This window comes from Micromys minutus (assembly GCF_963924665.1).
Source record: "Micromys minutus genome assembly, chromosome: 12".
In the NCBI taxonomy this organism is placed as follows: Eukaryota; Metazoa; Chordata; class Mammalia; order Rodentia; family Muridae; genus Micromys; species Micromys minutus.
In genome coordinates this window covers 42,293,341-42,306,740 of record NC_137981.1, presented here as the reverse complement: position 1 = coordinate 42,306,740, position 13,400 = coordinate 42,293,341, and the positions used below count along the sequence as shown (strand labels likewise).

At 39.6% G+C, this 13,400-nt stretch overlaps 1 protein-coding gene across 1 annotated transcript; it reads left to right on the top strand.

Annotated features, from left to right (window-relative positions):
- Positions 1-1,952: 1,952 nt before the first annotated feature.
- On the top strand, positions 1,953-13,164 carry SERPINB11 (serpin family B member 11; the record flags this gene model as incomplete). Its single annotated transcript, XM_080925886.1, has 7 exons — positions 1,953-2,120; positions 3,370-3,429; positions 4,745-4,864; positions 8,205-8,322; positions 8,965-9,107; positions 9,710-9,865; positions 12,763-13,164. The coding sequence occupies 7 exons, from the start codon at positions 1,953-1,955 to the stop codon at positions 13,162-13,164; spliced, it is 1,167 nt and encodes a 388-aa protein (XP_080782012.1).
- Between the last annotated feature and the right edge of the window lie 236 nt (positions 13,165-13,400).

Here is a 13,400-nt window from a genome sequence, read left to right as displayed (position 1 = left end):
GAGAGGCTTCTCTATGTCCATCAGTGAGAACAAAAAAGGAATCCATAATCTGATGGAGACAGGCATCTAGGGGGTAGAGCATATAAAAAAAAATAACACGTGAAGTGAGTCAGGTAATATGTTCTAGGAAGTAAAAGAATCTGATGTAGGTGTGTGGCTGAGTTTTCAAAGGGAATAACCAAGGATTTTCTGAAGGAAGAGGAATGAACTGCTAGAGTGAGCCTTCCAAGAACTGGGGGGAAGAACAGCTCAGAGGAAGGATAAACAATGTAGAAAGACCAAGATGGGTATGCTTGGAATCTTGGAGGAAAGGAAAAGCTAAAGTGTCAAGAGTCAGTGGAGCGATGAACTGATGAGGCCTGAGAAGGCCAGGGTCAGTTCAGAGAGCTGCCATGTAGATTAAGGGAAGGCTTTGGCTTCTCTTTGAGAATGGCATGATACTGAAGATGCTGCGTACAGAGGAACATGACCTCTGACCTTTAAGTAACACCACTCTTGCCTCTCAAGGAAACACAACAGGGAACATAAAAATACATAGGTAACCAGGTGTGCATCATGTTGTAATATTGTCATAAGGGAGGGGGAAACTTTGATCAAAATGGTAAAATCGGTAAGAGTGACTGAGCATTTTTGAAAGCCGAGGAAAGAAGATATTTTCATAGACTGAAGGGGAATACAGATGAGAAAGCATCAAAGGATAATCTTCAGGTTATTAGCCTGAAAATTGGAAAAGTGGAGCCAGGAGTCCCACAAATGAGGGAAAACTGTGACAGAAGAGGCAAGGAATAAGGATGAGGAGCCAAAGGTCTGTTCTCCATCGTGTCAGATCTGAAGGACCCCTTAGGCATGGAAGGATGTCAAGTGTGTGGTTGGATATTGTGGGTCTAGAATTGAGGTGCAGCATACATTTAAAACAAACTCAATATTGTTTTTGCTGTAACTAAAGATCTGGGGGAAAAAAAGCAAAAATAAGAAAAGATTCCATTTAGCTTGTTGTGTCAGAAAGCTCAGTCTAACATAGCGAAGGAATAATGGACTAGAAAAACTTATAGAGGGAACTAAGAAGAGGGGGAGAGGGACAGGGAGAAGGAGAGGGAGAGAAAATAAATAGCTCCAAGTATGTAAATTGAGAGACTTAGTTCCTCCAGACAGGCTTTACCTAACATTCCCAGAACCTCTCAAAGTAGTTGCACCAGACTGAGACCTGCTATTCAGTTCATGACCTAATGGGGCACATCTTATATTCAAATTCAGACAAGGAGCTATCAGGGTGTAGGTGACAGTGAACCCAAGGTGGGATGAGGTCACCTGGGACGTGGGTGTAAAGGCAGATAAGACTCGCGTCTGAAGTTTGATGACTTTTGATGAACAGTTGATAGCAATGGAGAAAGACCCTGGATGTAAGAGATTGACTACCAGGGAGACAAAGCAAAGAAGTATTTGTTGACAATAAAGAATAAAGTCTCCTTGTTGCCAGAAAGTACGCTTGATTGTTACTGTTTCTATGGCTGGCTCTCCATTCTCCCTGGCGCTCCATCAATGTCTGTAGGTCTAAATTTTCTTTCTTGATATGCCCTTTCCAGAAAATAACAGACACTGCAGCATCAACCTTCTTTCTCCTGGGTTTTTCCTCTCCTGCTCCTCTCTAGCTATGGCTCTGACTGGGGCATGTCCCTAGCTTTACTCCACATTCTTGGAAAAGTGCCAAGGAGGGGATAAAACTGTGTCAGGTGTCAGGTTGTTTGTGGGAAACCGAGTGGAGAGCTGATACTCTTCTGTGAGGTTCTGAACAGGACCAGACTGGTGGGAAAACGATTGCTTGTCCGAGTCTGTGAAGCATAAAGATTTTATACACACATTCCAGGAAAGGGGTGTCCTAAGGTGTAGAAAGTAAGCACACACACAAGGGCTGAAGTATTTCTGCTCTGCTATAGGCATTGTTTGGGGAAAGAATGGATTCCATCACCACAGCAAATACTGAATTTTGCCTCGATGTGTTCAAAGAGCTGAGCAGTGGCACCGTGGGAGAAAACATCTTCTTTTCCCCTCTCACTACGTTTTATGCTCTAAGTATGCTTCTCCTGGGTGCCAGGGGAAAGAGCGCCGAGCAAATGGAAAAGGTAATATAAAGAAGAACACCCCCAGAAACCAGACATTTTTCATGTGTCCCTCTTGTCTGACAGACTTCAGCCATTTTCATTAGGAAATATATTGTTCAATAAAAAGGCGTGCTTAGGTAAGTCACGTTTGTCAGAGAGGCAAAAGTTTGACGCAAATCAGTGCAGTACATGGCTGCTTTTATATCAAATTCATTTCTTCAGTGACCGTTTCCACTTTTCTTACACTTTTATTGACATTGCACCCCAATAGCAGCTTCACACTGATCTCCTCCTAGTGCTGCCTTTGCAAATCCCTCACTTACTACCCTGCTTCTCCTCAGAGACTAGGGGTCACCACCTCACCATGGGACATCTAGTCCCAGCAGGACTAAAACCTTCCTCTCCCACTGAGGTTCAACCAGGCAGTCCAAGTAGGGGAAGGTGATCCAATGGTAGGCAGCAGAGTCAGAAACAGCCCTCCCTCCAATTGCTAAGGAACTCACATGAAGAACAAGCTGGATATCTGCTACAAGCGTGTAGGGGACCTAGTTCAGCCCCTCCATATCACTTCTATTTTGGCAATTTGACATAATAGAGTACACATTTTTGGTACTTATTATTTTTCCCTCTAAAATTTTAAACCCAAAAGCCTTATAAGATTTTAAATATTTTTTAAAAGCAATTTGTTACTAAATTTCTTCATGCCAACTCTATTTGTAGGCAGAGATTATTATTCCCATTTTACAACCAGGAAAACAGAGGAACGATGACATGTCACATGACCCTGGCTGCAAGATCTTTCCAGTCTATGAATTTTTATTACTCTGAATGTCTAAAAAACAGCTCTTGATAACTCTTAGTATAGTTTCTTGTCTTGATGTTACTTTACTAGGAAACTGTTACTGTTTCCAGGGATCCCTGTGAGCCATTCTCTAGTTAAAGGCCTGAGGAGCAGGAGGAAGGTAGAGTGGATTGCCATTACAGAGTTCTGCTCCTAGGACCTGGTAGACTATAAACTGGGGTGAGGGTACTTGTCATTTCTGATCTCAGTTTTTCAGACATCAAATGCAGGTGATAGAGTTTACCTGTGCAGTTGTTGGGAGGGTTAAATAAGACACCTGAGGACTATACTCAGGACCTGGAACATAATACTATTAGATGACATCTACTGATACTGATTTTGACCTGAAAAGGAAGCATGAATGCAGGTCTCAGACTTAGTAGATCGTACATTACTTTTGTGGCCACTTAATCTCTTTTCTTTTTCCAGGTGCTCCACTATGACAACTTTTCGGGTTTCTTAAAAGCTAAGATGAAAAATTCTTCTGAGGTATGCTGCTCTCAGTGCTTCAAACCACACAAAGTACTCTCAGCCTTACTACCATGAAGCCATCCTCCAGTCTGGAGAAGTGGAGTCCTTCTCTGGGGCCAGAAGAAGCCAGCTCTGTCCTAGCGTCCTCTGTTAATGTTCCCCATGACCATGGCAGAGTGTTGAATTTAGCCTATGGTAATAATGACAGCAACAAGGACAAAGCCTCTCTATCCAGGCCTTTAATTGTCATTCAGACTTTTTGGTTCTGTGCCCTTGTCTGCTGTTGATGGTGCCAGATTTACCCAGGCACCTTGTATTGTCATTCTACTGAGAACCACTGAGAAATGATTGGCTTTTAATTACATAAAAGCCAAAATACATGTCCCCGATGCAGCTTCATCCACATGCTCTGGGCCAATGGTACTTAGTTATTCTCAAAGGGGTATATTCACTCATTTACATAGAATTCTCTCAAGATAGTATTTTTAGTAGTTCATGGGTATATGGATAAATGTGTATAAATGCAGACACAGACATAGTCACAGGCACATGCACATACACAGACATAATTGAAACCTTCTCAGAAACCCTACTTATTAGGACCCACTATTCAGGAAATGTAGGTATTACCTTTATGGCATCTGTGAATTCTTAATCTTCATTCATATGTATTACAGTTGCAAACCAGCAGAACTGCTACTGCACAGAACAAGTGAATGTATTAAATCTTGTTAGTGAAGGTTAAAGTATTGGTTTAAGTAGCCATTCAGAAAACTGAGCCATTGCTTGGGTGAGTTGATTCATGCTTGTATTCTCAGCAGTTAGAGGCAGGGGAATTGCTACCAAGTTCAATGTCAGACTGGCAGACATAATGAGTTTGAGCCAAGCCTATCTAGCAATACTATGTCTTGGTTGGGAAGAAGGGTCAACAAAAATATAAGGGGAAGAGATGGCAATGCAGGAGTAAATATGACCACAATGCATAGAATATAAGAAGGATACAAGGAACAAACTATCAAAAATATATAAAAAAAGGCTAAACACTGAAAATAGAAATATAAATTCACTGGCAGCTACAGAACTTGCATTAGAACCTCTTTGTTTATGAAAACTTAAGCTTTTGGAATAAACTATTAGGATCATCAAGTAAGTACATATGAGCCTGCAAGGTCAGCTGAGATCAGTTTTCTAAAAGAAATCAAGTTCATCCCATTATGTTTGCTGCTGTCTATTGGAAGGCAAACATCTCACTTTACAGGTATTGCTTTTTATTATTTCTAACTCTTTAGTGGCCAGAAATCAATCATGTGTCTTTTTTGTTCACCACTTCCAGTGCAGCCATGGTGGAAGGATGCATCCTGAGTTCAGAGCTCTGGTCTCCCACATTAACCAACAGAATTCCCTCAGCATTGCTAACAGAATCTACGGGACAAAGTCAATAACATTCCACAAGGTGAGCACAAATGAATTTTATATAGAACATCAAGGGAGACTGAGCAGAGCTCATGATATTGCTACAATGTTGAATTTGAGCTTAGAGTTTCCAAGATGTGGCTTTATCAAAATTCTCACGTAGAGTTCTGCAATATCATATGAAACTTCCTTTCTTGGCCAAATCCCTAAAGCTGTATAAGAACTAAGGTCAGAGGTGAAGCAAATTTGTAAGAGTTGCCATTTTCAGATGAGGAGAAAAGTGAAATACATTTCTGATCTTTAGCAGAAGTCCCTGATAGTAGACTATCAAGAGGTAGTAGAAAGCACATTCAATTATGGGCTAAGAGATGAAAATTTTTCTTCTACTTACACATATGACTTTGAGTAAGTCAGTTCTCTCTTTAAAGTAAGAGGATTAGATATTTTTCTAGCTTCAAAATTAGAGATGGATTTCAGTTCTTACTTACCAACACTGACGTGTACAGTTTCACTGAATGTTTCCATGTAATCCCCACTGACAATTACTTCTGAGCTCATCACAGGCATTGCCTCATATGATCATTTCCTTGTGCTATGTCACAGACACAAAGTTTTCCTGGTTTCTAAAGGCTATAAAACAGATTCTGAAAATTTCAATTGACAAGAGTCACAGTGATAATTTTCCAGATTGAGATTTGATTCTTATCTAAACTCAAACCTTCTTCCTGTAATGAAATGCTCTTTGCTGTCTTTGGTTCATCTCTGACTGAGGATTACTGAAGTTTTGAGAAGAAGCTTCAAATTTCTGTTTTCTTTAGAACTTTTGCTGTTTAAGCTGTTTTGGACACCACACATCTCTGATAGAATTCTTGCATCTGAGGTGGGTGGACCACCTTGGTACTGCAAATATTCTAAGATTCTTCCTTCTACTCTGACAGAAGCTCATGAAAATGTTTTGTATTGAGTGCCTGCAGTGATGGAAGTCATGAATTATTTCCTTTGAGCTGCTATACTTTCCTCTTTGCCTCTCCCAAACAGTGACCCAGACACAAAAGTAAATAACTGTTGATTTGGAGTGGTGGTTTTGAATTTGTTCTTGAGGTAAGAAGAAAGCCATTTAGCCATTATACTTAACTATTTTTTTTCTTGCAAACACTGTTGCTCTTTACTTTGAAGAGAAAAACATAGGGATAGTCATAAAAAAAGGTGCCCACTGTATGAAATGCATCGTTTTGATTTGAATGTACTACTGTAAAAAAGCCTAATCAACTTCTTTGGATTTGAAGTAGATCTGTTGACATTGAGAACCATGAACTTATTTTCAGCCTAATGTCTATAGCACACACCCACCCTAGGACAGTAATGATATTTGAAAATTCTAGGGCTTGCATCCCACTATTTTCAGAGTATGAGATACCATAAAGGATGAGATAGGGGATAAAAAAGAGGACATTATAAAGAGGCTAATGGACTGGTTTAGGAGGGCTCTGTGTCATTCTGCCTCTGGATGACATCCACTGTTGGCTGTCCCCTCTGGTACTGTTCTGCAGTGTATGAACATATATTTTTATGAAGTAGAAGAATGGCTGAACACATAACTTCTGTGCTAGACTCCTATCCCTGTTAAGTTACATCTTTCTCTTCATTGGGTAGGTACTGAACTGGAGAGGTATTATCTTTAACCAGTTAGATTTATAATGTCCTATTGTGGGACCAGGGGCCATCTTGATGGCCTCTTCTGTTGTGCAGGGAACTGATAGAATGTTGGAGACATAGCCTGTCTCAATTTAATAAGTCCATTACAGACAAAGACACTTTATCAAAGTCATCTGGTCAAAGTCCCTTCAAATCATCATGGAAGAAGAGGCCTTTGGTCCACGGAGGGCACATTCTTCCAATGTAAAGAAATCCAAGGCACTGGGGTGGAGATGGTGATTAGGAGCAAGTGCACTTTGGTGAAGATAAGTGGAGGTGGAGAAGGGATTGGGGATAGGATAATATTTTAAATGTAAACACACAGAGTGTATCTAATAATTTTTTTAAATATATAAAAATAGAAAGCCTGTGGTATAATGGGAAAAGAGTCAAATATTTCTGGATATTTTTTCTTTTTTTTCATTTTTATTGGATATTCTCTGCATTTACATTAAATGTTATCCCCTTTTCCCTCACTGTCATCTTACCTCCCCTTCCCCTTGCTTCCATGAAGATGTTCTTCCTCCCAACAACCCTTTTCCACCTCATTGCCTGGGTGTTCCCCTACACTGGAAAAACAAGCCTTCACTGTACCAAAGGCCTCTCCTCCCATTCATCCCAGACAATGCTACCCTCTGCTACATATGCAACTGGAGCCATGGGTTTTTCCATGTGTACTCATTGGTTGGTGTTTTAGTCCCTGGAAGCTCTGGAGGGTTTGGTTAGTTGATAATGTTGTTCTTCCCATGGGGTTACAGACCTTTTCAGTTCCTTCAGTCCTTTCTCTAGCTCCTTTATTTGGGGTACCCAGGTTCAGTCCGATGGTTATCTGCAAGCATCTTTATTTGTATCAGTATGGCTCTGACAGTGCCTCTAATGAGACATTCATATCTGGCTCCTGCCAGTAAGCACTTCTTGGCATCAGCAATAGTGCTTGGGTTTGGTGGCTGCATATGGGATGGATCCCCAGGTGAGGCAGTATCTGGATGATATTTTCTTTAATTCCCTGCTCCTCTATTTGTCCCTGTATTTTTTCCCATGAGTGTTTTGTTATCCCTTATAAGAAGGACTGAGGCATCCACATTCTGGCCTTCTTTCTTTTTGAGCTTCACAATATCTAAACATTATCTTTTACTTTGAAATCTTTGGATTTAAATACAAGTATTCACAAATATTATTTCATTTTAGCTTCTCATAGCACCAGATTTTTGTCTCTGTGTTAGGTCTTTAGAACATTCTAAGCTGAAAGAGTTTTGTGTGTGTGTGTGTGTGTGTGTGTGTGTGTGTATGTATGTTTGCATATATATGTGTGTGTTCCTGTGCATATGTTTGGGTGGGTGGGTGTGTGTTGCTGCATGTGTGAATACTTGATGTACATGTGTATACGGGAGTCAGAGGACATCTTAGTGTTTCAGTTTTTTGCTTTTCGATTTTCTAAAACAAAGTCTGTTTCTTGTTGTGTTCCACTGTTTACAGCAAACTATCCTGCTTCTGGGATTCCTGTTTCTACTTTTTATCTCCTGTAGGAGAACTGAAGTTATAAGTACATGCTGCCACACCTGACTTTTACATGGGTCTGGTGTTATGAACTCAGCTCCTCACACTTGCATAGGAAGTAATTTACTCTCTACCCAGACCCTTCTTTGCACTTTTTGGCTTCCTCTAAATTGTCCTTTCTTTTACAGCAATATGTAAGATGTTGTGAGAAACTGTACCAAGCCAAACTGCAAACTGTTGATTTTGAACTGTCTACAGAGGAGACAAGGAAAAGTATTAATGCTTGGGTTGAAAATAAAACTAACGGTAAGGATGATTGTGTGTTTGTGTGTTTGTGCAAATGTGTGTGCCAAATACTCTTGCGGCAATCATAGAACAATTAGGAGTTTTCCATTCCTATTTCAGGTTCTCTTGATGGAACAGGAAGATATGTAGCAAGTGTTTTGACCTGCTAAGCCAATGGTTCTCAACCTTCTAAAGCTGTTCTTCTTTAATACAGTCCCTAAGGTTGTAGACTATACTATTTTGCAGCAACATACAGTTATTTTGTTGCTACTTCATAACTGTAACATTTCTATTGTTATAAATCATAACATAAATATTTAATATGGAGGAGTCTTGATATACAACTCCCAAAGGGGTTGTGACCCACAGATTGAGAACCACTGTATTAAGCCATCTTGTTTGCCGGGCGCGGGGTGGGGAGTACCTTTTAAAAGTAAGCATGGAAATTAATAATGGACAATAGTGTTAGATATGATTAGGTATAGGATAAGCTGAGTCACCCCTAAGGCATTGCTTTCTAGATTGGAAGTTCTTGTGACAAGGAAGAAGCTATAGTGTGGAATGGGAGTTTTTCTTGAACCTCAAATTTAAAATGCAAACATCTATTATTAACAAGTCAACTCAGATAAAAGTATTTTTTTCTTTTGTTTGTTTTACTCCAAGGAAAAATCACAAACTTATTTGGAAAGGGTACAATTGACCCATCCTCAGTCATGGTCCTAGTGAGTGCCATATATTTCAAGGGACAATGGCAACATAAATTTCAGAAGAGAGAGACAGTGAAAGCCCCCTTTCACATAAGTGTGGTAAGTATTTTGTATCCAGAGTTTTGACAAGAGTTTGGAAAATGCAATATTAATTTAAGGATAATTCAGAGAGATTTCATGAAAACATTTCTGTAGGTTACTGATAGCTTTTATTTGTTAAAAATGACAGTGATTTTCTCACTTGACACGAGACTAGACAGAGACTTCCTAAAAGAGTGGAAACCTCTTCTTTTCCTAGTGTTCCTGAAGTCTTGATGTTTGCACTGTGGCTACTTCCTGTGACAGCCCATAAAGCTATGCCTTTGGCCTAGAGAGTATACACATGGCTTAGGAGAGATAATGGGTATGCCTGTCATGTGACTTCCCACATGAATAGCTTTAGCTAAAGACTATGTTATAACTGAGAGACTCAAGTTGTCTCTATACTCTTGTTGTTCTAGAGTCTCTAACTTTGACTTATTTTAGGATTACAACATTGATAACCCGAGCAAAGGAAAATAATAAAATTATAGTTAATATTTTATATTATTAGCATTATATTATATAGTGATAGCACAAACAATCTTGTTAGAAAAATAAAGTATCCCTACATATCCACTCACATGTTACTGTACAACTTAATTATAATCTTTTAAAAATAGGGTAAAAGTGCAGTTGTGGACATGATGTATCAGACTGGAACATTTAAGCTCGCCTTCATAAAGGAGCCACAGATGCAAGTTCTTGAGCTTCCCTATGCCAACAACAAACTAAAAATGATCATCCTGCTGCCTGTAGGCACAGGCAGTGTGAGCCAGGTAAGAGGCAGACAATGTCAGTTTGCAGCTAACATGAGTGCATGGTGTGTGCATGTGTGCATACCTGTATACATGCAGGAGTGTGTGTGTGTGCATGTTTTCACTCTTTGTGGTCTGTGTGGTCTATGTTGTCTGTGGTCTAGAGCCAACTTCTGACTCATGACTAATCTCAGTAGTCTTTCCTCAGGAGTTGAACATTAAGTATGATCCCTGCCCATTAGTACTCAGGCAAGTCAAGCTCTCCACCCACTGAAAAAGTCATGTAGGTTCACCAGGTGATACAATGTAAATGCACGCACATACTGCTTATGAGACACTTTGTGGACACCATTCTAAAGTAATGAAATGTACTGCTAATTGGATTCATGGGTCCTAGAGATCTGATAAAGTTTTGTTATTCTAAGGGTCAGTTTTCTGTTGTAACCAGAGAATATACCTACAAGCTAACCTGAATTTGTAAGGAAATAGCACCACAACTGAGAAGAAAAGGAACCAAAACTAGTCATGAATCAGTTTTAGCGGGAATTGTTGGTTCAATCTCTTCTTCCTGAAGAGTTATATTATAGCTGAAGGTTCTTAACATCAAGAGACCTCGAAGGAATGGTAGGCAGCATCTAACCCCAAACTAGCCACCACCTAACCAGCATCTCAAGACATTCCATAAAATGAATTTTCTTAGGTGAACAGTTATGCTGCTGGAAGCCTGCAAGGGCTGGTTCACACCATAGAATGGCCATGGTCAAGGTTACCAAGTCAGCAAGTTTCTAGGTTAGGGTTTGCTGGCTTTGGTCATAAATACTTGGCACCGGTGTCTGAGGAGGGGAGAGAGGAGTTAAAGAGCTGGGTTGGGTAGTATGCATTTGGAATACAGAGTGAGGTATATGTTAGGCCAAAGAGAGCTGTAGTAAAAGAAGCTTATCTGTCTCTGTGAGAATGGTACGCTTACAGTGTGGCCAGTTCAGAGGTGATTAAGGCCTTTGGGGCTTGGGGTCAGCTGATGTAGAAGATGTTAAAGTCATTTAGCAGTTTGGAAGTAGTTTAGTATTCATATAAAATCATGTGCAAAATAAAAAAAAATTGGGTGTTTCCAGAGATTTATCTTCATGTGAGCTTCAGAAAAAAAGAGAAGAGAGCCAGGTGAATGAGAAAGACCCTCCACATCAGGGGACAGCAGGTAGCACATGTATGTGTATGCTAAGTGGGATTCAGCTGAGTTATGCTTGGTTTTATTATGAGGAAACTTGGAATAGAACTAGTGAAAGATGATAAAAGAATTCATTGACAGAAATCTACCTTTATCTTATAATTTTTTATTATGATAGTGGAAAAGTAATGAAATGTTATAGACTTTGAGACAAGATGGCAATAAAAAGGAAGTAGTATGTAGTTTGGTGTTGTAGACTGTGGCTACAGAGTAGTAGACACCAAAGAGTAATATTTAAATAACAGGCAAAAATGTTGAAGCTTGACTTTATGATGAGAAGTCAGTTTCTAGGACCATTTGAGTACCCTAAGTACATATGTGGGAGTGGGAATGCCAGACAGAAGCACTGCCGTAGGTAAGCACACTGTGTTCAGATTCAGACATAACAGAACTAAAGGTAAAGGGCATCAGGGAGATTGAAGTCATCAAGACTGGAACAAAGGGACATGGCATCTTAGAAGACAAACAAGAACCAAGTTCATAAAGATGTGCCTCAAAGTTTCAGATTGTTGGATTGATCCAGGAATCAGGTTTAAAATGATACCAGGGACAATACACAGAGAGGTTTGGGAAAGGGCTAAATAGAGAGGGAATTCCTGACTATACATTGAGAAAGTCAGTGAAGGGATATAGAGAAGTGGACAGCAGAAATATCAAATGGCTGAGAAGCATCTGAGGAAGTGCTCAACATCATTAACCATCAGGGAAATGCAAATCAAAACAACCCTGAGATTCCACCTCACACTAGTCAGAATGGCTAAGATCAGATGACAGCAGATGCTGGCAAGGATGTGGAGAAAGAGGAATACTTCTCCACTGTTGGTGGGGTTGTAAACTGGTACAACCACTCTGGAAATCAGTCTGGGAATTCGTCAGAAAATTGGACATAGTACTACCTGAAGACCCAGTTATTCCACTTCTGGGCATATACCCCAGAGAAACTCGAACATACAACAAAGACATATGCACCACAATGTCCATAGCAACCCTATTTATAATAGCCAGAAGCTGGAAAGAACCCAGATGTCCTTCAGTAGATGAATGGATACAAAAATTGTGGTATATTTACACAATGGAGTACTACTCAGCTATCAGAAACAATGACTTTATGAAATTCTTAAGAAACTGAATGTATCTAGAGAATATCATCCTGAGTGAGGTAACCCAGTCACAAAAGAACAGATATAATATGAAGTCACTGATAACTGGATACTAACCCCAGAGAGCTCTGAGCACCCCAAAAAAACTCACAGACTATATGAAGTTCAAGAAGAAAAAAAAAAAAAGAAAAACCATTATGCTTAATCTTTACACACCACTAAAATTTTGACTAATTCCAGGTTACATCTTGTTTTACATGTACTTTATGCTCATTGTAACTAGTAAGATTTTAACACAAACTATCAACCCTTTAAAAAAACCAAGTACTGACAAAAATGTATTTTTATACTTTTATGCAAAAATGCTTAAAATCTGTACATTTATCTTTGTTTTTTAAAATAAAGTTGTTCAATTAAAAAAAAAGAATATATGCATGCAGAGGGAGCACATGAGCATGAAAGGTTTTGAAAAGCCAGCAATGAAGCTGGCTTCATTTTTTCTAATTCAAAATGTGAATTAGAAAAAAAGAATCTTATCTACATAGAGGTGATGTGTTTGTCTCACATGTACTCATCTGTGTTTTGACGCTTAGATAGAAAAACACCTGAATGTGAAGATGCTTCGAGAGTGGACCAACCCTTCCAATATGGTGGAAAGAGAAGTGGAAGTTCACATCCCTAAATTCAGTCTTTCAGTAAAATATGACCTAAACACCCTATTGAAGTCCCTAGGCATGACGGACATCTTCAATGTGGGGAAAGCTGATCTCTCTGGAATGTCACCAGACAAGGGCCTATATTTATCCAAGGTTGTTCACAAGTCTTATGTGGATGTCAATGAAGAGGGCACAGAGGCAGCTGCAGCCACTGGGGAGAATATTTCTGTGAAGCGACTCCCTGTCACAGTTCAGTTCACAGCCAATTGTCCTTTCCTGTTCTTTATCTGGGATGAGTTTAGCAATATTCTATTTGCTGGCAAATTTGTTTCTCCATAGGGAGAGGGCATTGCGGAGACCTCAGAGAGAGCTAAGAAGTACAGAAACAAAATGGCTGATCATTTGCATCACAGCCTTTGTTCATCTGTAAAGCAGGTCTATTGTCATCTCATACTGATCCCATGAGCCTAAGACTATAGCAGACATATAAAAGATCCATTTGTACCAGTGCTTTTCTGGATTTCATATCTTTGAGATCTCATCTGAGTACAGAATGTTGTGACTGAGTTAGTAGA